At 55.4% G+C, this 26281-nt stretch overlaps 7 protein-coding genes across 7 annotated transcripts; 2 read left to right on the top strand and 5 right to left on the bottom strand.

Annotated features, from left to right (window-relative positions):
- Positions 1–2452: 2452 nt before the first annotated feature.
- CCMA1212_000812 (uncharacterized protein) lies at positions 2453–3268 on the bottom strand (the record flags this gene model as incomplete). Its single annotated transcript, XM_073698267.1, has 3 exons — positions 3168–3268; positions 2909–3040; positions 2453–2859 (listed from the first exon to the last, which is right to left on the bottom strand). The coding sequence occupies exons 1-3, from the start codon at positions 3238–3240 to the stop codon at positions 2453–2455; spliced, it is 612 nt and encodes a 203-aa protein (XP_073563332.1). The 5' UTR covers positions 3241–3268.
- Positions 3269–4656: 1388 nt separating this feature from the next.
- Positions 4657–8151, bottom strand: CCMA1212_000811 (Regulator of Ty1 transposition protein 10; the record flags this gene model as incomplete). The annotated part of the gene is made up of 2 exons (XM_073698266.1): positions 4657–7995; positions 8143–8151. 2 exons carry the CDS (start codon positions 8149–8151, stop codon positions 4657–4659), a joined length of 3348 nt encoding a protein of 1115 aa, XP_073563333.1.
- A 672-nt stretch (positions 8152–8823) lies between these two features.
- CCMA1212_000810 (uncharacterized protein) lies at positions 8824–9762 on the bottom strand (the record flags this gene model as incomplete). The annotated part of the gene is made up of 1 exon (XM_073698265.1): positions 8824–9762. One exon carries the CDS (start codon positions 9760–9762, stop codon positions 8824–8826), a length of 939 nt encoding a protein of 312 aa, XP_073563334.1.
- A 6651-nt stretch (positions 9763–16413) lies between these two features.
- Positions 16414–18082, top strand: CCMA1212_000809 (Serine/threonine-protein phosphatase PP-Z; the record flags this gene model as incomplete). Its single annotated transcript, XM_073698264.1, has 3 exons — positions 16414–17784; positions 17848–18000; positions 18053–18082. The coding sequence occupies 3 exons, from the start codon at positions 16414–16416 to the stop codon at positions 18080–18082; spliced, it is 1554 nt and encodes a 517-aa protein (XP_073562747.1).
- Positions 18083–19138: 1056 nt separating this feature from the next.
- Positions 19139–20398, top strand: CCMA1212_000808 (uncharacterized protein; the record flags this gene model as incomplete). The annotated part of the gene is made up of 1 exon (XM_073698263.1): positions 19139–20398. The coding sequence occupies one exon, from the start codon at positions 19139–19141 to the stop codon at positions 20396–20398; it is 1260 nt and encodes a 419-aa protein (XP_073562746.1).
- A 223-nt stretch (positions 20399–20621) lies between these two features.
- CCMA1212_000806 (Glutarate-semialdehyde dehydrogenase DavD) lies at positions 20622–24796 on the bottom strand (the record flags this gene model as incomplete). The annotated part of the gene is made up of 6 exons (XM_073698262.1): positions 20622–21516; positions 22733–23713; positions 23792–24161; positions 24269–24359; positions 24424–24504; positions 24791–24796. 6 exons carry the CDS (start codon positions 24794–24796, stop codon positions 20622–20624), a joined length of 2424 nt encoding a protein of 807 aa, XP_073562742.1.
- A 537-nt stretch (positions 24797–25333) lies between these two features.
- On the bottom strand, positions 25334–26281 carry CCMA1212_000805 (uncharacterized protein; the record flags this gene model as incomplete). The annotated part of the gene is made up of 3 exons (XM_073698261.1): positions 25334–25586; positions 25650–25946; positions 26004–26281. 3 exons carry the CDS (start codon positions 26279–26281, stop codon positions 25334–25336), a joined length of 828 nt encoding a protein of 275 aa, XP_073562741.1.

Here is a 26281-nt window from a genome sequence, read left to right as displayed (position 1 = left end):
CAACCCGGTGCGATATTGGACCCGGAAATGCCCAAACGCAGCCGTCCGGGGCCGTTTAGACGGAGACCGATCTTGACCCGCGCCAATCACGGTGACGGGGGAGCAGCGTAACGAAACCGCCACCATAGGTGTGGACCAAGAGAATTGGAAGCAGGCAACCATTTCCGCTCTATCTGTGACGAAATGTTGCCAAGTTACACTGCGTCTGCTGAGAACTATCGTGATGACAACGAGCTGCAAATGCAGTTCATCCTGCCGTGGCTAATTACGCATCCTCACAATTCACCAGGGCATTCATTAGGAGAATGGACATGGCGTCAGTCGTGCTACAGGTTGAAAAAGCACTCGGCATAAATCTGGAGTCTCCTTGCTCGGCTTCATATTCTTCCTACCAGTCATTCACCTTTTCTCTGGTCTCCTCCTCTCCCCACACCGGTCTCAACGTCAGAAAAGCCCCCATCCCGAAGCTCGAGCTGTGACTGGCACGGATATATACTCGGTGGATCCATGTTCATGTTCCTCATTTTAGGCATGTTCCATTTCCACGGATCAACACGACATGTGCCAAGATGCCCACATGCAACCTTGTTCACCGGAAGGGCCACCGTTGCTATTTACTGTCGGCAAGAGTTGCACATGAGCGCTTGACTTTTCAGTTCTCCCCGCGGTTTCCCTCTTGGTGCCCTGGTGTTTCGGCATGCTCCGTTGTCGGTGTGAAGCTTCTTCAAGTTGATACCCGGGCTGCCGGGCTTTGTCGATAGTACGAAGCATTTGATTAGCTGGTTGAGCTCAGACTGTCAGGTGGGCAATAATGTTCAGTCTTCCAGTAGAGCCCGTGTAGTCAAACCAGTATATGAAAGAAAGGAAGGCTGGAAGTGCAAAGTCGAAGGACGATAGAGAAGAGAAGAGAGAGAGAGAGAGAAAAGAAAAGAAAAGAAAGACGGAAAAGGGCAAAAAGGAAATATTATGCGTGAACTGGGAATCGAACCCAGGGCTCCCCGACGTTGCTCGGATGGCAACGGAGAATTTTACCACTAAACCATTCACGCTGGTTCTTGTTGGAGCCTTTCTCCCGTAACTGCATATATGAGGCTTAGCCCCTTGTGCCAACTCCAATTGCAGGCAATGCATCGACGAATTGCTCTTGACAAAGGGCGCAAAAAGAAACATTGGGATACCTTAGGCAGGTACGGACAACAGGCTACGAAGTACACAAGATATAAGGTACCTAGATAGGTACAGAAAAACCAATTGACAGTGGTGAGCGTTGCAACCTGGCAACAGGTGCAGCCATTTAACCCTCCGAAAAGGCACACGATGTAGCAAAAAAGAGTCTCTGCACGCAGGACAAGATGCATACAGGGTAAGCCCCTCCATGTCAAACCCCTTTCTCCCTTTTGTCTTGTTGCCCCCTATTTCAGAGAGAGCCCGTGCGACGTGTATAGCATTTTGTCCATCTCGAGAAACGGGCCCCCGTCGTACCATTGATGGAGATCTTGGGTGTGTAACCTCAGAAATGATTTTCGAGGGCAGTTTTCATTAATTGCTCTTCCGATTTCATGGAGGAAATTACTTGTCCTGTCACCTGTAAACACGGGACCAAGCGTTTGAGCCGTTGCGCCCGACTTTCGTCTGAGGAATGATGCCCTCCCGTAATATCTCAAGAAAGCATTTCATCTGATCTGCTACTGCTCAAACTCGAAGCTAAACACACTCTTCATTTCAGAACATGATTCATGCATCTGTATGACCCATCACAAGCGTGGTGTCCAAGCAGATTAGTAGCATCCACGCCCAGATCCAGCACTCTGACAACGATCCATCGCTGCCCCCTTATCGAGATGCCCAAAGGAACCCGGCCACAGGACGTCATTCTCTGCCGGCACTTGGCATGCGCTAATGAAAATAATTTTTGTTTGCCCGCCGGTTGCATGAACTCATTTGTCATTCCGGCTTGCAGTTCCTCCCGTTTCCCCGCATTGCTCGATTCACGTAATGAGACGACATGGCAGACAAACTCGTGTCTATTTGCCGTTTTCGTCCCTGGCAAGCTCCTCTCCTGCGTACAGAGACGGCACCCGCGATCTGGCGGTAACTCCTTTTGCCATGTGCGACAGAAGGCTCCTAGTTGATGGACACACACTTTGAACATGAGGTGGCCATGGTTGGGCCAGTGGTTTTCCGTATTAGATTCGGCCAGCTCTACCCGTGATGCCGTGGTGAGGGTTCAGAAGAGAAAAAAATTACCAACGCTCAACCTGCCGACTCCCGTTGTTTTCCATATGTACGCCGGTGTCACATGGCTCCCAAACGCCAGTCCCAGAATATGACTTTTCATCTCGCCATAATTTCCCTGAAAAGCCTCAAAATGTTGGCCGTCAATGTAAGGTAGTTATGGAAACAGAGTGTCGCGAACGACGCCCGTAGCTCCCCAGAAGTGATGAGCTGCATCCTAGTATCCGACAGAGACGACAACGTCGCCTTTGCATTGGCCGTAGGAGCAACAGGCTGATGGGTCCATATCACCTCGGAGGATGGCATCCACCATTGCCTGCAAAGGGAAAGTCAGTAACTGACACTTTGACAGAAACCTTTGGGAGCAGGTTCTCACGTCTGGACACGGCCCTGAGGGACCAACAGGTGCTGAAGCAGCAAGCAGGGCCTGCGTAATGGCGAAGCCTGCCAATACAAGCACCGACTTCATGATGCAGCTCGAAAAAGGAGATTTGAAGATATATGCCTTCAAGTTCCGACGTTGGAGGAGAAAATGTCGCCGAGTCTCCGTCAGAGGCAGGTCTTTCAAGATGGAGACTGAAGTGAAGGATTTGGAGAAGAGACAGAATGGAGCCGGTCCGATTCCTTGGTGGTCCCAAAGTCGAGGAAAGTCAAAGAGAGTTTGCAGTCAAACCGCGTGCAACGGAAGGGTCGTCTGCGTTGGGAGGCGGTGGGAGGAAACTCTGGCCCTGGACGCCACACCTTGTTCCTGAGAGATCGGCGAGAGTCCCTCTTAAATGGATATCCGCTTCTGGAGGGCCCTGTCCTGTGTCCGCATAGAAGAATTTGCAGCGTTATCGGGCAGGATCCATCAATTCGCTACCTGGACCCTGCAATATTAGCATCTCAGCTCCTCTGGTAGGTAACTCTCTATCCATGTGATGCCTGCATACCGTAGTGCTGATCTGTCCTCGGTATCAAACAGCCGTTGGCTTCTTGGTGATACAAGGACTCCGTGCCGAGCATACAAAGGTACAGACGAAGTAAGTAGGTGCTACCAAGACAGTTATAGAGGTAACACGATGAAGTATCGAAGCTGGACAGAGATGCCGTTGAGCAGGACAAACACGGCGCTTTTGTGCACCCCGCGGGAAGAGGGCGGGCGTGATATTGGCGCTGCGTACCTTATACTCTCGCGAATCCACTTCCCGTCGAGCCTTTGCGTCACGATAGCTGGAATTGGTTGCCAGATCTGCCAGAAGGCGCTATCGTGTGCTTCTGAATACGAGATGTTTCTTGCGGCTGCGTGAGAAAGCGGCCCTTGCCTGGCTTTGGTGCCCTTGCTGCGCAGGCAAGGCAAGGTAGGTAGGCATGTACCTGCAATACTTACTCGTGCCTGTCCCTGAACCCCTGTCATACAGGCCGTTTCTCTGCTCCTAGCTTGACGAATCGTGCCAGACGGCGGTGATGAGACACTTCAGGGACCGTTTGTGCTGCTGCGTGCGTGAAATGGCGAGGCCTATGGTGATGATATTGAATTGAATGCTTCGCGCTTTTGCTCCTTCTTTCTTCTTCTGGGGGCAAATATTGCCCAATAAATTCTGCCGCGCATATGAGGCAGGTGTCGAGGCGGTGGGCGGTGTCTCGACCGTGGCTGCCTCAATGTGTCTACATCGTGATAGTGGATCTCTGGAGGGGGAAATTCGAGCTCTTCTAATTCTTTCTCTTGCTCTCTCAGCTCTTCACTGGCAGCTGAAGGCGTAACCGCCAATAGCAATACCCCTCACGTTCTCATTCTTTGAGTCTTACCTCCATTCTTCAGAAGAACAGAAAACCCTTCCCCTTGTGCTTGCTTAGAGACATGGCCGTTTCAGACTGCCTCGTGCCTTGTCGCGTCAGCACGTTCTCCGGATCATTTGTTTCACTCCTGTCCGTCAACCGCCTCTTCACAACTTCTGACCAGCAATGAACCCCTCGTCGACGGCCTCTTCTCCCCCGGCTGGGACATCCTTGGTGGTTCCTCTTCGCCTAGGCTGAACCCTGATTATGACGACACAGCCGTTGCTGTCACAGCTCCTAAGCAAGGGTGTCCTGGCCTCCGTCTTCGCAAAAGCTCCATATAAAGCCCACATACGCCATCTGACTGTCCAACGCGGCACTGCCCTTATCCTCTCAGCGCGGCGTTAGCCAAGAAGCGACCCGGAAGCATTCGGCCGAGGCCTGTCAGTCGTTGGGCTCCTTTATCTGACTGAATGGCCGGGGGATCAGGGAGAATTACTCGTACGAGTTACTACTGTATGTAGGCGTCCCAGCATCGAGAAGGTGCGTCGTGATTTGTATGTTCTTCGCACGGAGTGCCCGTTTTACCCATTACGCGATGAAGGCATTTCTTGCAAACCGTGCTATCCTGCCATTTACTTTCTTGTGGCCCAGAACAGCTTATTACTTTAGGCCCCAAGCCTCGAGCCCTACGCCTGCGATTACTATGGTCGCCGTGCCACTGTCCAGGTCGCCGACTGCTGCAATGTCTCCCGCGTCTGCCACGCCGATGCAGTCCCCCCTGATCAGCTCGACATTTCCATCCTCGCCGCCGGGGATGCTCCAGAGCTTCACTCGCTGATCGTTGCTCACGCTTATTCCGACGACCCCCGTGCGCCGACGAATCAGTAGGACGCCCGCGATGGCTGCGGCGTGGGCTCTGCGCACGATGCTTCGCCTCGAAAACGCCCAGCTTGCACCGTCTGTGCTGCCCGAGGTCCCACCGAGCCATGTTACCCCTATGCTGTTGTCGTCGCCTCCAGTGAACACTTGATAGCCCTCTCCTGATTCGATCATGTCTAGGCTCTTGATGCTGTTCTGGTGCAAAGGCACAGCTTGCTCCAGGACATACTCGCGCAAGGTCCCTTCCCGTGGCTCGGTCCGCCATAAGGCAAGGTGGCCATCCGTGGATGCTGTGAGCAGCCGTGGCAGCTGATCGCTCATACTCAGATGGCGCGTCTGGGTGAGACATGCTCCTGTGTATCTACCCTTGGCCAGGAGTTCAAATCGGCCACCGTCGCTTGTGTAGCGATATGTCCTGAGCACCGAGTTCGAAAAGCCCATGGTCACCACCATGCCGCTTCCATCATCAGACTGGCAGACATCGAAATCCATGATGCGGAGATCTGCATCCGCGCTCTTGTCTGTGAAGACGCCCTCACACATGACCGCTAACCCTGTGTAATCCGACTCCAGGCTCTGCACTTTCCATACGAAGAATTCCTCGTTGCCAGCGCTGCTGAAGAGGTAGTCGTCGCCCAGCCAAACAACCTTTTGGAGACCCGTGATGTGCGCTTTCATAGCTGCGACGCACCGCAGCTCCGCTTGTGCGCCGTCTGCGACCTGCAAATACTCCCAGATGCGGATGGAGGTGTCCTCAGCACCTGTCGCGATATAGCGACCATTGGAACTCAAGCTTCGAATCTCCCTGCCGTGAATTCCAGCCTTCACCCACTCATGCGCCAGATGGTCTGATGAGGAGATGGAGAGCTTGGAGGTCTTGGTGAAGGCGAAACGATATCGCCCAGGTATTGTTTCGCTGAATGTCAGCTGGAACGTCCGATGGGCACCACCGCACTCAATGGTTGTCAGTTCTTCCCGGCATGTCTCGTTCCAAATGACAAAGTCTTTACTTCGAAAGCCATACAACACGAGCTCAGGCACGGTGTCTTGAGTAAACCAAGCGCCGGCGATCATGGGTCCAAAGGGCGGCGAAGTTTCGTGTCGCAAGTGAAGGAGGACGGAACCTGATTGCCGATCTAGTTCGTATATCCTGTACTTTCCGTCTCGGCTTGTGACGAGGATATAGCGTGAGGCATGTGGCGAGCCTGATTTGGGAGGGAGTGGCAGAATGGCCGTGATGGTATCACGGCTTCGCGTCGCGATGTCTAGGATCGAGTGGTACGATCCATCCTGTTGTCGATCGAGGACGGACAGAAAACCATGCCGAGACCCGATGATGAGCAGGTCGTTCGATTTTCCAGCTGCTGTTGGGACAAATCTGGGGTCAAGCCCTTTGGTCTGCCCCTGGCTGTGAACATGACCCGTTGAGACATTGATTGTAAAGTAGTGAGACTCTGCCCTTCCGTGAAGGTAGATCAATACCTCGGCCACACCATCCCTGCTCGATAAACGGTTCATCTCGATAATCTTGCCTGGCACTGAGGCAATATGTATCATGTTCCGGGAGGAAAGATGGAAATGATAGACATTCCCACTCGTTGTGCCCAGAAGAGCTGCCTCAGGGGCAATCGCCTTGACGACATAGCAAAGCCTGACGTCGTCTCGTAAGTCTTGGGGAACCTCAATCTGCTCCCATTCTGGTTGAATGTGCGGCTCTTTTAGGTGGCCAAGGAGAAGCCTTCCTTGGCTGGTTGTGACAAGAATGTGATCATATGAGAGAAAGTCGTAGCGGCTGATGATCTCTTTCGCCGATGTGTTGGAAGTCCCTGGATCGATGAGACCCCTGAGAATGTCGACGGTATCCAATGTCAGTAAATTACCAAGACTGTCTGACCGTCCACTACTCAGCAGATTGGATTCGTCAATGAGACATATCTGACTATCGGCGCCGCCAGTAGCAACAAGCGCGGCCTTGTCTTCGAGCAGCACGGCTCTCGACCAGAGATGCTTGCCGCTATGCAGAGAGAATGTCTTGCTGTGAGACATCTTCCCAGTCAAATGTCTCAAGCTGCTGCAATCAGCCTCCCGAGCAGATGCCGCACGGCTCAGCTCCAGATGCCATCTCTGCGTCGTGGCATCCTCGCCAAAGGAGTACACCAACAGGGCATCTTCTCCGCACGCCGGACCAAACTTTACGCCCCATATTCGTGAGGCGTGGCCCATGGCGGCGGCGATGGGGCCATTTTGCCTGCTGAAGTGTTGGGCATCGTCGGTGTCATTGAAGTCGTTGCCGCCGAAGCCTGTGTCGATGACCTGTGGTGCCTGATGGGCCAGAGAACGAGACGCTTCGTCTCCGCCTCGCTCAGCAATGTCCCATATGCGGATCGTCCTGTCGTCGCTGCAGCTGGCAAGCATCCTCGCCAAACTGCCGTCGGAGAGCGGAACGGTGCAAATGTCCACGCCAAAGATGGATCCTTCGTGGCCCTCAAAGTTGAATAGCGTTTCCGTGGCTGTTGCTACCTCTGATGCGAGGCGGCACTTCCACACTACGACGTGGCCAAAGACGGTTCCGCCGGCAACGAGGACGGTGTCGTCTGCTATCCATGTCAGATGCGCGGAGTAGAGCATCGGTCTTGAGGGCGCAGTGGCAGTGCCGAGGTGGATGTCTTGCGTTTCGGATGAGTATCTCAGGGGTATGACTTCGTTGTGAGCCGTGGCGAGGGCCCCGACAGAGTCATCATGCTCTGAAAAAGCGCCATGGAAGATCCAGTCGGGAGCCGTCGCCCTGGCAAGCACATGCTTCCCCCCATCATCGCCGTCCACGATGCCATCATGCTGCTGCTCGATAAGACGCTCAACAGACAGGACAGCCACATGGCAGTGCCCCCAGACCAGAACCCGTCCGTGCCGCACATGGATCCCATGGATAGGCTGATCCACAAAGACGATCGTCCGAGAAATCAGACGGCCCTTTAGAAGCCCCGTCTTGGCTTCGTAGACGACGAGGTCGGAGTCTTCGCCGGCGAAGACGAGGAGCTGGCCGGAGGGTGAGCGGGATAGGGCGAGGGCTGTGATGGGGACGTGGGAGAGGGCCCTTGTGAGGCTGATTTGATTTGTTGTCTACGGTGTTTGATTAGCTATATAGTTCTTGTCAAGTTGAATGAGATGTATGATGATGGGTGGTATGAACGTGGAGCATGTGGTTGGAGTGGGATGAGTCGAAGGAGGGGCAGCTATAAATGCTGTGTCAAGTTTGCATCAACTCACATGAACCATTGTGCTGTGATCTCCATCAACGTAGAAGTTCACTTGGTATTTGAAGAATCTAAGAGCCAAGAGCTCACCCAAGCATATGCGCTAAGCAGACATTCAGTCCTAGAGTTTGAAAGAGCGGATATTGTCAGATACAATCCGATGATGGTGGTGCGCGATGAAATTTGTGGTGCCGGAAAAAATTTGTGCATGCGCCTACAAAAGGTACCACTCCAGAGAAACTTGCGTGGATGGCTACCTCACCGCTAGCACCTGTAAATCAAAACTGTTAAGAGATTCAAGTCGGCAGCACAACGCATCAGTTTTTACAAATATTAATAAAAAGGTTGAGCTGCAGAGATAATTCGAATATTTTCTTGTCGTTCATTCATAAAGGGATCCTCAATACTCTATGTCCATGTGAAGATTGTTCCCCACCATCTTTGGGTATTCCAACTGCCAACCACCCGATACAAACTGTGCCACCCCATGTCCATCCCATCTTCACAAGGTAGATATAACCAAACGCCATGCAAAAAGAATGTAAAAAGCAGAAAAAACACATCTCATCAGATAAGTGCTGCTTCAGGTCGCCCGTGTATTCAAACAGTTCGGGAAAATGTGTTGAGGCTAGACCGCCAAAGGCCACCTCCTCGTTGACTCTGGTAAATCACCAATGTCAGTGTAGCCGTTCCTTTAGGCTCGGTGAGAGTAAGGCTCGTAAGCAAGATCAGAGCGGCCGGAGCCGGCGGCGAAGCGGGGAGCAGAGGAGGTGTAGCCGGTGTTCTCGCCCAGAGGAGCATAGCCACGGGATCCGAATCCGCCGCCGGGCAGCAGCTTCTCGCCATCGCTGACGGAGGAGTGCTTGTGGCTCTTCTGGCGCTTCTCGGGCGCGCAGCAGCAGATGGTGAAGATCCAGAAGAGACTGGCGCCAATGCAGAAGGCAGCGCCAATCCAGATGACGGCGAGGAAGCGGCCGTCAATGTGGACCTTGGCGCCATAGAGGGACTTGGAGCCCTGGACGACCCCGGCGATGATGGCGACGGTGGCGGTGGAGAGAGAGCAAGCGATGACGACAAGGAACGTGGTGATGAGGGACTCGAACCACGTCAGGCACGAGACAGCGCGGGAGAAGTTGGAGAAGATGCCGATGAGCAGCTCCAAGCCGAGGCCGATGAGGGCGACGATGAAGGCAACCTCGGACCACTTGATGAGCTTCTGGAACGCCTTGAGGGCGTCCTTGACGTCCTTGGGCAGCTGGATGGTGGTGCTGCCCTCGGTGATGTCGCTGGCATTGATCTGCTTGGAGGCCCAGTCGAACTGGCTCTTGGAGCACTCCCACTTCTTCTTGTCGTCCGAGGAGCAGGCTCCCCAGAGCGTCAAGTCGTAGTACTTGTGCAGGCCGAGGGCCTCGGCGGTGATGTTGTCCGTCTGGATCGCCTTGACGTTGACCTCGGCCCGGTCGACGAGCGACTTGAAGCTCAGCGGGCTGACGCTCAGCTCGCTCAGGTCGACCTGGATCAGCTTGAGGTTCTCGTGGGCGACGCCGGCGAGGACGGCGTAGAGCAGCGTGCCGATGGAGCCAATGGTGAGGAGCAGTGGCAGGGCCACGCAGAAGAACCGACCGGCACCCATTGCTGTCCTGTTTCCCGTTCCTTTTCTGTTCTTGCTCTTTTTCTTTTTATTTTTCCTTTCGTTGGTATGTTTGTTTCTCGGCAACGACTCGGTCAAGGCAGAGAGGGGTGGTGTGCGTCTCCGATATAGAACGAGAGGGGCTGGTCGAGGTCTCTGGAGCAACGAGATGGCACAGAGTCGACTTGGTTGCAAAACGAAGGTCAAGCTGACGCGCTCACACACAAGAGAGCCGGTGAAAAGATGCAAAAGACAAGGCGAGGATGAGATGATGGGAAACAAACAAACAGAAAAAAGCGGGAGAGTTGGGCACCAGGTGGTTTTAAAAGCTGGGAGGCGGGCTGCCCTCAGCGTCCCAAAAGTCGCTGCTGACTGCGACTGTGATCAGATGTGGACTTGCTGTGGACTTGCTGTTAGTGGTCGTTAGTGGGCTGCACGTTGCGGCGAGTGGGTGGCGCAGTTCCCGTCACTGGGTTGCCAGAGCCCTGCCAGTGGACAAACAGCGCTGTGGGCGAGGGTGGGGTGGATCCCGCTCAGTGGGCAGTGCGAGATTCAGCGCTGGGCTGGGCTGCCGCTTCGGGGGACGATCCAGCTGTGCTGACTGAGGTGGTATCGAGTAAGGTACTGACATGGAACATGAAGTATCGCGGCCATGCACTCGTGCTGCATCTTGTTGGTGCTTACAACCTGAAGCAGCTGCTGGTCGGTACAGGCACAGCGCAGCAAGCATGGCACCGTGACTAATCCGCACAAGCTCAGCGCCATGAATAGAGCGGCAGGTATTCTTGCTGTCCGGGGGCCTTCATGGCTGGTGGTGTTGGTGTTGGTGCCATCTACGGCTACAGGAGCAAGTTCTGAAGAGGTTGGAGGCATTGCTGGGCTTCCCTGGTCGTGCCACGAATAGTTGCCCATGGTCAATGGCCGGTAAGCACCTGATGTATGTACGCGAACAGGAACAAGACGTTTCCGGGCTATTTTGGCTCAGACGGGCAGACAGACAGAGCAGGGCTTCTGGAGGAGTTATTGAAACCTGTCAACCTTGCAGGTAATTGAGAGCAGAGAGAAAGCACTCCAGATTAGCCGCTGGACTGAGTGAGGCCTCGGCCTCCAAGGGTCTACGAGGCAGTAATACTGGTTGCTACCACGCAGGCGAACCTGCCTGAGCTCGTAGGATCTTTTCCGTCTCGAGCCAACCAACATACTATGTAATGCGCCGTAATGTCAGGTACACAGACATGTGTTTTCACACGATGATACTGTACATTCTCCTCCGTACCCCGCTGGTACTGGGATCAGAAACCTTCCATGGGAGTTTGAGGCTTTGAGCCCCAGCCCCGCGTCATAGCTCAGCGACACACGCGGCAATGCGGGTGGCTGGAGTCCAGCTGCGCATCTTGGCGAAAAAGAAGCAACTGACAAGGGCGTCAATCCATTCCGCCATGGTACTGCAGCAAGAAATGGCTGTTTGATCTTCGTCGACGAACCTTGCGCAAAGCATGGGTAACACCGAAAAGCTTGTGCTGTACAGTACAGTACGGTACAGTACAGTAACCGCAGTGTGAACCCTGAATCGTGCCGCATTGTTTCGGTTGGTTGAATAACTGGAGCTGCTGACGACAACCGGTGACGGTTGAGTGGTTCCTGGCGCTGATCAGAAACCCAAAGCTTGATGAGCACGAGCTAATTCCGTCTCCCTAAGTTCTGACTGTGCGCGGAAAATCGCTTCCGAGAAGAGCAACGCACGACTCCGTCCAACCGTGGTTTAAGCCGCAGTCCGGTGAGGTACCTCATGTAGATTCTGCAGAGCAAAAAGGGGCAGAGCAAGGAGAGATGCCCTGCGGGCAATCTTTTCTCAACATCGTGCTCTTGTCCAGACACCCGCGTCCTCATCAGTCGTGCAGTTGTCTTCCATCTAGGGCGAGGTGCGTACGTAGACAAGATCCATCGCGTGCACAGCCCAAAGGACTTTTAGGTAGTAGTAGCTCTGATAAGTTGGGGCGCTAGTGACAGGCTGTGGCAGCGGCGAATGGGATGGAAGCCATCCGTTCTATATTTGGCACATCGCCGCCTTCCTCTTCTTGTGCCCAAGATGCTCCGTATTGCAACCAGAAACGCGCAATGCCTCAGCCCACTGGCATGGATAGCTTATTTTGGGAGGTACCATTTGATAAGCAGGCGGACAAGCAACACAAGCTGCGACTAAGAATGCAAGTGATAGTGGAGAAGAGCCTGTCACTCTTCTCAATGTGCGAATCTGGTGATATCGATATGTCTTGGAGTTGCCTCGTTAGTCAGTGCCCTTGATTCTGAAACGTTCTTTCTTCAACAAACCCAGTTGCAGCTTCCTCATTCTCAACCTCTCCATCCCTTTCAATCTCATCATCTTTTACTCTTTCGATTTTTGTTTTTCTGTCTCCCTCAAGCTCTCGCATTATGGTCGAATATTCATTGACTCAACGCTGGTCTTACTGATGTGGACACCAGCCTCTGCTGCATTGCAGCCTCTTTCGGCCTGATGCATGGCCAACACCTTTCTGCCGCTGGAGTCCTAGTCTTGGCTATAATCACACACGCCGGGTTGAAATACTCAGCCACTCGCCATGTCTGCACCGCAAAACATTCTTCTCGATGGTACGAAAAGCAGACGATCCAGTGGGTTTCCTGTGGCAGCAGCGTGCTTCGTCCCACGTACTATCTATGCTCCAGCAGCGATCTCGAAGGCACACGGTTCCCGCGCCGGACGACAACGACACTGGCAGCTGGTACTCCCTTGTATATTGCCTCTTCTTTGGGAACAAGTCTCCAAGACTCTTCCAGTACCATGCACTTGAGACCTTGGCAGTAAGGTGAAAATGCGGTCAGCATTGATACCTCCTTGAGTGCTGCAAGGCCCCTTCGCCACGCCGCGCTGCTCGCCTCATTCCGAAGTCACCAGGCACCGAGGCGATTATAGAATTTACCCAATTGTTGGCTCATCTACGGAGTACCTAGCTGCAGCTAGTCGACGTTGAGATTGGTGATGAAAACAGTATTTCAATCACAGCGAGCGAGGGAATAGCAGCGGAGAGAGGAAGTACGTCCCCGCTTGGCACCACCAGCTGGCCAGTCTTATGATTCCTTGACAGGCGAGTTTGAATCAAAGCAAACAATATATGGTCGAAAACCATCGGCTTCGGATGCTGCTGGATGTTCCCTTCTTGGGGGCTGTTTTCTCCCACTGACATCTATTCACGGATTACTCAATGCCGAACGGAGAGAAACGGAAGCTCAGTCATGGCGCGAGCGTCCTCCGAAGGATGTGACAGTCCACAGAGGCTCAGCGGTTAGACAGCTCGGAACGATGGGCCGCCAGTGAGAGTGACGATGGCAAGAGGTGAGTGACCTCCATCAAAGATGAGACGTCCTTGCTGTTTAACTTCAGTGAGGATCACCATGTTCGTATCACCCCTGTGTGATGAGCGGGCATTTCGATGCTTCTTGTGAGCTTGTGCTCCGGACATGACTCTTTTGTGCTCTGTGGCAGCTGAGTCATGTCATGCTCAAGAGACAGGAGAACAATTGGTGCTGCGTGTTCCTGGCGCCGAACAATGAGCCGCATGTCGTGCACGTTCAAGTTGTGTCACCCTGAGCCGCACATTTCATGTTAGGCAGAGGATGGCCGGCGAAGCTGCCTAGTGCGAGTCGGTGATGTTCATGTTTACTTCGCCACAATCAGAGAGAGCTGCATATCGGGGTCTCGACCGGGATGTGTCTCAAGCCAGCGGTTGACGATGCAGTGCTATTCTCTCCTGGTCAACGGCAGTCTTGGATTCAATCTCAATCAACACGAAGCCAGAGATCCGCTGCGGCACCGGCACGTGCTGCGCTGAGCTCGGGCAACTTAAGCATGGGTGCTGGGCGTCTCTGTGGCTCCCGAGCCTCGTGGGGGCTGGGCTCGGTCTGCGAAAGCGCAACCGCGAAGAGGCCGGACTGGGATTAGGCGGCCCCGGGGCCGTTTTAAGGCCACTAGGGCGAACGCTACAGCGCGCTCCGGGGGGCCCTGGGCTGTCTGTCAGCGCCCAAGCTGCCCAATGGCTGACCGGGGTGGTTCCGACTGGAAGCTCAGCACAGCTCAAGGTGCTGAGCAGCATTGAAGATATCGCCATTTTGGCCTTGTTGTTGCTTGCTTTCTCTTTCTTTGTTGTTTTGTTGGCTCGAGAGATTTGATTCAGGCCCTGTAGATCTCGAGAAATCAGTCTGTTTTTGGGAGTGGCTACTTTTACAGCACCCAGCTTGGCTGTTCAGCTTCTTAGCAAATGAATCTTGTTATCACTGCTACCGCTACAACTGCTGTAGTCTCATCAAACCGTTTAATAGACACTCCGCCCAGGAGCTCTTTAGTCGCCCGTTCGCGCCCGACAGGCCAAAAGACTCCGCCTCGCCGCATCCAGCCAGCCCACCCGCCCGAAAAGCTTCGTTGCCTCTCCCCCTTCCGGACTCAGGACCCCCGACACGCAGCATCTGGACCCTTTTCTGCATCTCGACCCCCAAAGGGAAGAAAAACTCGGAAGGCATGTGAAACCTAATCGTGGGTCAATTCTCAATTTTTTTCACCCTTCAATTGTCTCTTCCCTGCCCGGCGGCTGTGTCACAAGGTCCCGGGCTGGGCGACTCGTCCGCATCCAGATACCTTGGGTGCCGTCGACCCCGCGGCTATTCACAGCCCTTTTTCGGGTTTGAAGTTTTCTCTTCTTTTTTTCCGCTTCAACTTCTCCGACATTTCCCTTTCGCCTTGCTCTCTCTTCAAGCATCGCCATTCATATATATGTCGGCCATCAGTACAGGAATCCGTCCCCTCCGTCGACTGCAAAGACAAGAACGCGAGCCAAGAAACCCGGATCGAAGAGCCAAACCTCCACCATCCATCCATCAGCGGATCGCGCCCCACCGGGCCAGTCAGAGCCCGATCCGCACGGTAGCATTTGATCCTGTCGATTTCCCCTCCTGCTTCGTGCTTTTGCTCTTGAATTTTCTCTTCCCTCTCTTTTCTTGTTTTTTTTTTCTTCGACGAGCAAAGCTGGTAAAGATCTCAAGGGCAGAAGAAGAAAGCATTACATAATATCGTTGTCGAAACAAGGCGTTAACCCCCACTGCCGGCCAGCATCTTGCTCCAATCCATCCATCCATATCTGCAATACTGCCGAACTGCCTACCTACGAAATAATACCAGCTACAAACCATCAGCTGTTCAAGCATATATTGTCTGCTTCACGGCACTACAAACCCGGCTCTCGTTCTGGCCAGCTAGTCCGCGCGCGACGGCGTTAGCACGTATTTACAGTCGCCGCCGTCAGCTTTGCCGAGATAGGAGCTCCGTGTGAGCATCGCCACCCGGGCCCGTACATCTGCCTGTCTGCCTGCTACTAAGCTGAGGGTGCCCATTCCAGACTATTTGACGTATGTTGTAACTTCTGTTTCCTTCTCCCCCTCCACCCTCCCATCTTCTCCCCCCCATCGTCTGTCTCTCGCGATACTTCTGCCACGGCAAAATCGCACATGAAACAAGACATCTTCTGCCGCCGTCCCGAGACCTTGGCTGCCCCCCCTTTGCACGTCCGATCCATGTCTTGGAGGACGTAAGGCCCTGTCTCAAGCCGGCGCTGGATCTGCAAGGTACCCTTTCCTGTCAATTCCATCGCTTTCTGCTTCAGTTTTGCCGTTCCGCGAGCCCACGGAGCAGGCGGGCGACTGGTTGAAACGTGCCGCTTCGTTCCTGTCGTCGTCTCTTCTGCGTGGCTCGCGCTTCAACCTGCCGCAGGGTTGTTGTGTTGGCCTGTTCCGCCAGGGCCGTGCTGCCTCAGCTCAGGTTGTTGTTATCTCCAAGGCTTCGGCTAGCCAGTTCGTTAGCCATCGTCCATCGCCCAATCCCCAGCACCCTCTGACTCCTTCTATCGAATCACACCCCGCCCATGCGCCCTGCTGCAGGCCTGCGGATGCAGTAGAAACACACACACACACACACTCACACACATACACGCTTACTCCGGATCGGCCGCGCTGATTCCCGCCCTCTAGATTTTTTTTTTCACCTTCGTCTCTTCCCCTTGTACGGCCGAGACCATCTTCGCATCTCCACCATTCGCAACCACCCCGGCCTGACCTTTGGCGGTTCGAGCTCGAGCGCAGTTTCCAGAGCTGCCGGTCTCGACCCAGAGTCACGAGCTACGACCACGACGTCATCCGCAGAGCTCCGGTAAGCTCCCTCAAGCTGGCCTGTCTTCCTAGGCGCTCGCCTAAGACAACCAAAACGGACGCTCCAAGGAGCCAGCGGTCCTCTTTCTTTACCGACCTCGGTCGACGATTCCATCCTCCCTAAGACGGGCTGGGATTGCCGTTACTCATACCTTGACCTTCCCGCTCCCCCCTACGACCACACGACCGATTTTCGCCACGGGGACGCGCGAGCTGCCGAGACGATAACAAACCGTCTGACGACGACCTGACGACGGGGTCTGCCAGCGAGGCACACAGACCCGAGCTTTCCCAGTCTCGCGACTCTCCCCTCTCCCTCTCCTGAAACTTTTCCTTTCTTTGGCTGTCTGACAAGCACAGCCGACAGCCCCTCGCATCGCGGGCTCTCTACATCTCACGTTCCCACTCCGCTCTCAACCCATTATGGGCAACCAATCTTCCAAGGAGGGCGCCTCCTCGTCCAAGAACGGCGCCGGCTCGGGAGACGGTCTCCAGTCGTACCCTTCCTTCAGCAAGTCGGACACCAAGGACTCGACTCGGTCTTTTCGCGGGTTGCGGTCTAAAATCCCGGGGAGCGGCAAGACTGACAGCCCGAGGAACTCCATCGTGGCCAACGGCGACTCGGGCGACGCCGCCTCGGTGCGGTCGGGCAAGAGTGGCCGCTCCAGCATCTCGCGTTCTGGCCGCAGCAGCGATACGATCCCGCTGAGGGCGAACTCGGTCGATTTGCCGGAGCCGCCCTCGCACGACGAACCAATTCCCCCGCCGTCACCCATCTCCGAATCGGTCAAGAGCGGCACCCACGACGTAAGCGCCGCGCAAGCCTCGGGCGAGGTCGACCACGTTTCCGACCAGCCGCCGTCGGCCAACGCCAGCCTCAACACGCATCTGCTGTCCCCGGGCCAGTCCATCCTGGTGAAGCGCGAAGATGCCCCCGTCAAGAAGTCGCCCAAGAAGCCAAAGAATGACACCATGGGCATGGACGAGATCAAGGAGATGGACCTTGATGACTACATCAAGCGCCTCCTCGACGCTGGATACGCCGGCAAGGTCACCAAGAGCGTATGCCTTAAGAATGCGGAGATCATGGCCATCTGTGCGCGTGTGCGAGAGGTGTTCTTGGCCCAGCCCGCCCTGCTGGAGCTCGACGCCCCTGTCAAGATCGTAGGAGACGTCCACGGCCAATATACCGACCTCATCCGCCTGTTCGAGATGTGCGGCTTCCCTCCCACGTCCAACTACCTCTTCCTCGGAGACTACGTCGACAGAGGCAAGCAGTCCCTCGAGACGATTTTGCTGCTGCTCTGCTACAAGCTCAAGTTCCCCGAGAACTTTTTCCTGCTGCGAGGCAACCACGAGTGCGCCAACGTGACTCGAGTCTATGGCTTCTATGATGAGTGCAAGCGACGGTGCAACATCAAGATCTGGAAGACGTTTATCGACTGCTTCAACACGCTTCCCATCGCCGCCATTGTTGCCGGCAAAATTTTCTGCGTCCACGGAGGCCTGTCGCCCGCCCTGAGCCACATGGATGACATTCGCAACATCGCCCGCCCTACCGACGTTCCCGACTATGGGCTGCTCAACGATCTTCTTTGGGCGGATCCGGCCGATATGGAGCAAGACTGGGAGGCCAATGAGCGAGGTGTCAGCTACTGCTTTGGAAAACGGGTCATTACCGATTTCCTCGCCACGCACGACTTTGACCTGGTCTGTCGCGCCCACATGGTGGTGGAAGACGGCTACGAATTCTTCAACGACCGAGTTCTGGTGACCGTTTTCAGTGCGCCAAATGTAAGTTTCCAGCATGCGTTCCGACCTCTGCTGCAGTTGTCGATTCTGACTAACGCTTGGTAGTATTGTGGTGAGTTTGACAATTGGGGCGCGGTCATGTCCGTATCATCCGAGCTGCTCTGCAGCTTTGAGCTTCTGAAGCCCCTCGATTCGAGCGCTCTGAAGAGCCATATCAAGAAGGGTCGCAGCAAGCGCCAGCAGATGCTCAACAGTCCTGTAAGTGAGCTCTTGAACCGGCAAAACGACTTGTTAGCTAACGATCGGACAGCCTGCGAGTGTTATGCCACAGAGTGTCTAACCGCACGGATCTTGAGGTTACGCCCGCGGGCCACCTCTCCTTTCCTTTACTCTCCCCTCTCTGCGTCTCCTTCTCCTCGTGTCTCTGTTTCTTTTTTCCATGGCAGAAAAACGGTTGGAAAAAGAGAAGACTTGGGATTGCCAGCAGACGGCGCCATCCATCTTTATACCATATCTCGAGAGGGGCTACGTGCCCATGTGATCAAGGATGGCGAGACAACACAGCATATGTGGCTGCCGCAGCCACGGGGTAACAACCGTGCCGGGCAGTCAGTTTGACTGGCTTTATGAGAGCAGCAAGACGTAATTGTCTGAGCCAAGGCCTGGAACGGTACCTTGGCACTGCCCCTTTGTTATGGGCCTCATTCTCTATGAGCGGGCCGGAATTTCACATCTTATCAGTTATCTCTTTCTTTCCTTTTCTTGCTCCTCTTGTCTTCCTTGTCAATGCAAGTCGGCGCCACGGACATGGGATAATGAATGGGTTGATGTACGAGTCGTGTGAGCAAGGGAGGTCTGGAGATCTTCATTCACGGGACCGGGGAAGCATTGACTTGGGCCGCGTACATGACAGGCTCGCGCAGGAAGTTTTCGCAGCATTGATTACGGCGTTGGACGATGTGCCTGTCGCCTTTGCCAGCTTGGAGTAGAAGCTTTGTGGAAATATCATCAAGCAAGAAAGCGACAAAAAACAAGGGAAATGAAGAGAACAAAGATCAAGTGTGTGACGATGCTTGTGTGACGCGGCTTGGGATGGTGCTCTGGATTCGACTCGGCCCTCAACATGTAGGATAAGAATTATAATATTCCAATTGTCTTCACCATTTAAAGCCGTACCAGTACAACAACTCTGATGCCAATTGAATCAAAATTACATGCAAGTTTCGCCCTGTGTATATACATGTGCTCCTGTAACAGAAGCGGCTTTGGAGCGTTCTTTGAGCGCTTAGTCATCACACGACAGAAATTTGGACCTTTCACATCCCATCCATCATCCCACTTTTCCACACGACACAGCAGTCCCAAACCAACCACCAAAACCCACACACAAACAGCAATGAGCTCTCAGTCGCTCCGCTCGATATATCGGGCGAGGCCAGAGCTGGCACAGGCCGGACAAGCCCTGAGAGGCTACTTCCGCCAGTTCTCTACGACGCAATCGCAGCTCGACGAGGCCCCTCCGACCAACAACAACGGTAGCAGCAGCAGCAGCAGCAGCAGCAGCAGCAGCAGCGGAAATGCCAGGCCTACGGCTCGACAGCGGACCCGGGCGGCGGCCAGCGAGATCAATGCCCTGGTGAAGGACCGGCCCAGTGCTGCTCATGAGGCACGGAACAACACATCGAATGCGGCGGCGCCGGCGCAGCCTAGGGTTATTGACGTGCGGAGTCTGCCCAGAGGAGGGATGTTGAGGGGGCGCGGCGGGCTGCGAGGACAAGGACGAGGTGCCGGGCCGAGTGGTGCTGCTGCCACTGGTGGTGGTGGTGCTGCTCCTCGCGCTGCGTCGCCGAGCGGGAATCGATTCGCGGGCGCCGCGAGAGGAGGACGGGGAGGTTCTGCGCTTGGAGCGGCGGGACGGGGCGGAGGCAGAGGGAGGCCCGCCGGCCGGGCAGGCGCCGGAAAGGGCAGGGCGACGACGATGAAGAAGAAGGGAGCGGAGGGGGAGGACGGCGGCAAGGCTGGCGCTGCCGGGCCGAGGGGCAAGCGGCAGGATCCGTTTGAGAGGATGGATCCGCAGGAGCAGCAGTTTGACGACGCGGCGCGGTTCGGCACGAGGACCGAGTACAAGCCGTCGCTGAAGAAGGAGGACCTCGCGGCGTTTGTGCCGGCGGCGCCGTCGACGACGCGCGAGAGCCGCCTGGCGGCCGTCATGGAGGACCTGGCCGTGCTCGGCGGGCGGGCGGACCCCGTCGGCGTGCCGCAGAACCTGCAGGCCAAGAACTACGCCGCCGAGGTGGAGGGCAACGGGGCGCGCTTCTTCGCCGACGGCAAGGCCCGCGAGGCGGCGGAGCGGTACCTCCAGGAGCAGAGGCGGGAGAAGCTGCTCGCCGAGGGCAAGGCCGAGGAGGAGATTCCGCGGGAGCCCATCATCCAGGATGCGGAGGAGGCTGTGCGCAAGGTCGTTGTCGAGAATGCGGTGCAGGGGAAGCACGAGACGCCCAAGTTTGCGACGGATCCGGTGGGGATCGCGAGGGCGTGGCATTTGAGGTCCGGGACGTACACGCAGAGGGATGTGGAGAGATTTGAGAAGAAGCTGGTGTCTTTGCTGGCGGTTGGTGGCAAGGGGGGTGTGAAGAGCCAGGCCAAGGCTTCCTGAAGGGCTTGGGGGGGAGACGAAGGGAAAGGGGGAATATCTTGTACGAATAAAAACCAGGGATGGTATAGAGATACGGATTGTTTGCTATGAAGAAAAAAAAAACCTTGTCATGATATTTTTGAGAAATAAGCAAAAGCTATTATCATATGCACAAAGCGAAACTGCATATTTGCACTCCTGGTATCTGAAAATGCAACACCACACATCGGAGTGGTCCTGTCCTCTACCGCCGATCAAGCTGCTTAATGACCTGCGCCTCCTCGCCATCAATCTCCTTCATCTTCTTATCCTGCACCTTCTGCAGCTCCTTGTCCGCCTTCCTCACCACGTCCGGCAGCACGACCCCGTTCTTCTTCCACTCCTTGAGCGCCTTCTCATGCTTTGTGCGCGCCTGCCGCACGCGCTCCCTCCACCCCTGGCAGGCCTCCTTGACGCGCCGGACGAGGTCCTCCTTGCGCTCCATCTCGACCTTGAGCAGCAGCTCCAGCTCGTTGTCCTCGGAGCGCTGGGGCTGCTGGTTAAAGTCCTTGCTGGCCTGCACGGCGGACATGATGGGCTTGATGTACTCGCGCTCGTTGACGAGCAGGGAGATGATGCGGCCTGAGCGGGGCACGATCTGGGCAAGCTCGCGCAGGGGGAAAGTGTTCGTCGGCGGCGGCGCCGGCGCCTTGTTGGCATGGTGGTGGTCGTGGTGGTCGTGGCCGTGGCCTTTGCCGTCGTGGGGGGGCTTGATGGCCACGGGGAGCGCGCCGAGGACGTCTGGGTTGAAGCGGCCGCCGTGGAGGACGGCTTGGAGCTGGGTCTTGAAGTGGGCGTCTATGGTGGCGTAGGCGGCGAGGAGGGAGGAGAAGTCGAGGGGGTCTTCGGGGTTGGGCTGCTGGCTGCTCTTGTCGTTGTTGCCCTTGTCGGGCTTGGAGGCGGGGGAGGATGATGCCGAGGAGGAGGGCGAGGGGGAGGGGCTGTTGCTCGCGGGGGCGATTTTGCGCTTCTTGAGGAGGACTGCTGAGGTGTTGAATGGGCGGGCGGCGGAGGACGGAGAGGAGGAGGAGAGGCTGGGTTTGTGGGTGAGGGTCGTCAATGAGGCGGTCGTAGGAGGGGAGAGGCTGAAGAGATGCCGTCTGCAATGTTTCCATGAATGTTAGTGCATCCGTGAAGCTTGGGGCAATCGAGTGCTGTAGGTGAGTTTGCTCACCCTTCAGCTTGCGCGACGAGGCGCATGCCATGGCTGACGAGGCTGCTAGAGCGAGAAAATGCCATGATGATGCGTGATTGCTGGTGGCTTGACGTATCGTGACTTGGTGGTTGATGCTTGTAACGTTTTGTAAAGAGCTTGCAGAAGCTTCCACGCGCGAGGTGGGGTGACGTACCTGTACCTGAAGCGCCGATAAGATAACGATGCTGGTATTGTCAGAGCACGACGGTTGAAGCATTGGAGACGAACAACTGCATGCGCAGATACTGCGAAAGATTTCTATCTGAGTGAGACCAATTTCCTTGCGACTTGAAGACAAAGGCTAGACGAAACGGGAGCCAAAAAAATCACAGATCTGGTGTATGATGGATACATGTTCAGTCATGGCACATAAGTACTTATGAATGGGCTCATGTTACACACACATCTCTCCAACCCCGCCCAGAAATCTCTCAAGCAAAAGAGTGACACGCAACAGCCAAACCATCAATGCACCACAAACGTCCTCTTTGTCCACAGGACTTTCCACGAGAGAGACTGATGCTTCAACATGAATGAACCTGCAAAAAAAAAAGAATGCCATCCAGCAAAAGAAAATGACCATGGCAGGGTTCGAACCTGCGACCTTTCGCGTTATTGCATGTAAGGCGACTGCGCTAGCCACTGCGCCACATAGTCGTGCGTTGAGTGACTGATATTGTGGAGCTTCCATGGTAAAGAGCCCTATAGACCTCTTGGAAGAGACGCTCCGAAGCCTGTTTGACAATATCCTCGCTTTCGGCTTTTGTATGTGTGTGTGTGTGTGTGTGTGTGTGTGTGTGTGTGTGTGTGTGAGGGATCGCTAGCAGAACTGGATGGAGCAATCACATACTCTTTTCCAGCCAAGCGGCGGTCTTTTAGCGTTTTGAGAAAGTCTTGTTCTTCTTCAGTGCCATGAAATCATCATCTTAAGCGGAAAGGTGCCAACATCTTCATGAAGCAGCAACAACTGTCGTATCGTACAACACTCAATTTCTGGTCAAGTCCGCATCTCTCTATGTACAATTTCATTATTTCATTGTATCATGATACAAAATCAAGGCTAATCTACTATTACAAAATCCTACGCTTAGCTCTGCAGAGGCTTGCCCATACCACCGTACGTAATCATCTTGGTGATCTGGTACTCTGCAATGCCATACTTTGATCCCTCCCTGCCGAAGCCGCTCTCCTTGACACCGCCGAATGGCGCCGCCGGGTCAGAGATGATGCCCGTGTTGACACCAATCATGCCGACCTCCAGGGCCTCAGCAACTCGGTGTACCCGCTCCAGGTCGCGGGAGTAGAAGTAGCCGGCGAGGCCGACCTCGGAGTTGTTGGCCAGCTGAACGACCTCGGCCTCCGTCTTGAACGGGAAGAGACCGGCAACGGGGCCGAACGTCTCCTCGGAGGCGAGCTGCATGTCCGCCGTCATGTCGCGCAGGACGGTGAGCTGGAAGAAGTTGGAGCCGATGTCGGGCAGTCTCTGGCCGCCGACGAGGAGCTTCGCGCCCTTCTTGACGGCGTCCTGGACGTGGGCGTCGACCTTGGAGATGGCGCGGTCGTGGATTAGGGGGCCGTGGGTGATGCCCTCGGCGAAGCCGTTGCCGACCTTGAAGGACTTGACCTTTTCGACAAACTTGTTCACAAAGGTCTCGTAGACGCCCTCCTGGACGTAGATTCGGTTGGCGCACACGCAGGTCTGTCCCGACGAGCGGAACTTGGACATGATGGCGCCCGTGACGGCGGCGTCGATGTCCGCGTCGTCAAAGACGATGAAGGGAGAGTTTCCACCGAGCTCCAGGGACAACTTCTTGAGCGTGCCCGAGGACTGCTTCATCAACAGCTTGCCGACGGTCGTCGAGCCGGTGAAGGAAACCTTCTTGATGGTGGGATGCGTCGTCAGCTGCTCGCCAATGGCAATGGTGTTGTCCAGCGTCGTCACAATGTTGACAACGCCCTTGGGGATGCCCGCGCGGTGGGCCAGCTCGGCCAGCGCCAGGGCCGTGAAGGGCGTCTCTCCGGGAGCCTTGCAGACGACGGTGCAGCCAGCAGCCAGAGCCGGGCCAATCTTTCGCGTGATCATGGCGGCGGGGAAATTCCATCTGGTATTCGGCAGTTGTTAGCATACCTGTACGCCGCGCGTGGTATCCGTAGAAGGGGGGTTCCGGTTATCAACGTACGGAGTAATCAGGCCACAAACACCAACGGGCTCCTTCAGAGTCCACACTCTGTTCCCGGGCACGGTAGCAGGAATGACATCGCCATAGACGCGCGGCGCCTCCTCGCTGAACCACTCAAAGAAGTTGGCGGCATAGGAAGCCTCGCCCCTGGCATCCGCGAGCGGCTTTCCGTTCTCCCAGGTGATGAGCTGGGCAATGTCCTCGGCGTTCTCCACCGTCAGGTCGTACCACTTGCGCAGCAGCTTGGAGCGCTCGCGGCCGGTCAGCGTGCGGAAGGACTTGAAGGCGTCGGCGGCGGCGGCGATGGCGGACTCGGTGTCGGCGGCGGTGAATTCGGGGGCCGTTCCGATCACTTCGCCGGTAGCAGGGTCTGGGATTGGAGGAAGACGGGCGGACGGTCAGCCATCTTCTTCACTTGCTTTGGCAGAGACACGGCGAATGGAAGTTGGGATTGTCTGACGGGTGGTGGCGGCTTACCGTGAACCTTGAACGTCTTGCCCGACTTGGCGGATACCCACTCGCCGTTGACGTAGCAGACGTTCTGCTTCAGCAGTGACGGATCTCTGAGCTGTAGATTCTGAATTAGAACTTCTGTTGCACTTGGTTCCGTCGACAAAAGCATGCGGCCTTACCTTGGGAGCCATGGTGGAAGCTCTTCTGACGAGGAGTGACGATATACCGGGAGCGAAGCGAATAGCCGAGGGAGCAGCAATCTTATGCAACAAAGCCATGGAGGGAAAAAAAAAAAGAGGGGAGAAAATACCAACAAAAAGAGGACGAGTCAAGCTAATATACGGGCTTCACGAATCTCATACAAGGGACCGGCAGCCTGGCAATTGATGGGGACCAAATTGCTGTGATTGGAAATGCAAAATGCGGAGGAAGAGCGCGCTTTCAAGACCGGCCCGGGATCGAGAACACGACAACTGCGGTTGGAGGCGGGGAAGAAGAGGCGTGTGAGCTCCAGAAGGGTGACAAGGCGATGCGCAAATCGGTGACGTCCATGATTCAAGCACGGAAACGTGGGACAAGTTGCCGCGATCTCCAAATGAGGGCTGGAGCCGGTTGGCTGGAGTTGCTGGAGCGCTGGAATATCCATTATGTAGCCGTTATCGCACTTGCGTTGCAGAGGCCGGGCCGGTCTGGGGGCGATTCCGGAAACTGGGCCGGAACGGGAGAGTCCGTCTCGACTCAACTTATAGTCTCTACACACGCAACTCCCGACTCGGGACACAGGGATTAGTCAGTTCAGATTGGAATTTCTCTCATCAGATATGGGTATATAGATTTGTTATATGTACACGACAAAGGAGATGAAAACCAATAATCAAGAAGACGGGGGCAGGCAGTTTCTGTAAGTTTGCCTCATCACGGCCTCCAGGGCCTTTGCGTCATTAACCGCCATGTTTTGCATGCATGTAAGCATGAAACGCCTTGCGCCAGGTTTCCCATCGAGTGAACCCAAAACCGCCCATTCATCAACAGGCATAAGCAAAGTGTATAAATGAGAGTATGAAGAATAGGAAAGAAACGTCTGGTTTCTCAAGAGTACATCATTGCCTCGTGCTCCTGTCTTAGCGGAAGCTTCCGGTCGAGAGTGTGAAAGGCCTGTGTCCTCGGCGTAAAGGGCATGGTTCCCGATGCCCAGGGCGTCTTGAGGCCGCTCATCTCCACGCTCTTGCCGTCCTTGACGCTCGCCGCCTCGTCGTCCTCGTCTTCGTCGGTGTCCAAGTTGTTGAGCGGGTTGGGCCACATGGCGTAGAGAGAAAAGCCGAGCATCAGCACGTAAGCGGTACTGAAAGCGAGAGTCAGCATGGGATCGTAAGCTATAGGTGCTGGTGGACAGTGGGCGACGTACAGCATGTACAACGTGATGAAGAGCGAGGCCTGCGCAATCTTGCAGTTGGTAAGCTGCCCATACGGCTTGGCCATGTCGCAGCCGTAGCGAAAGTACCACGCTGCCGGCGCCGGATATCTCGGGTCGCTGTGGTCGGGGCCGACCTGGCCGTAGACGCTCACGGCATAGAGCGCAACCAGGGCGATGCTAGCGACGGTGGACAGGACGGGATACCAGATGCGCATGATGACGGCGATGAGCTTGGTGAGGAGGAAGAAGAGCGAGATGACGGAGATGGCGACATTGTAGTCGGTGAATCTGTCAAGCAGTCAGCACAGAGACTCGATTCCTTCCTTGGACGCAGTCGCAACTGACGTTCTTGACCAGATGAGAGGCAGCTTTGGCTGAGGCACATGGTTGGCATAGGCAAAGAGGATGACGTCGGGGTTGGAGTTGAGGCGGTGGTCCCAGCCAATCTTCCACATGGCGGTTCGATAGAGGTCCGGCTGGGCGAGGCCGAAGATGGTGAGGATGGGCACGAGGCCGATGAACTCGACCAGCATCAGCCAGCGGACGGCCAGCCGCGGGACTCTGGGCCATTTGCGATGGAGGACGTGGTACGTCCACCGGGAGCGAGTGTCCAGGATGCCCAT

Source organism: Trichoderma ghanense, assembly GCF_004382785.1.
Source record: "Trichoderma ghanense strain CCMA-1212 chromosome Unknown scaffold_0, whole genome shotgun sequence".
Classification (NCBI taxonomy): domain Eukaryota; kingdom Fungi; phylum Ascomycota; class Sordariomycetes; order Hypocreales; family Hypocreaceae; genus Trichoderma; species Trichoderma ghanense.
Note: the sequence above shows the minus strand (reverse complement) of the source record. Positions and strands in the feature narration are given on the sequence as shown.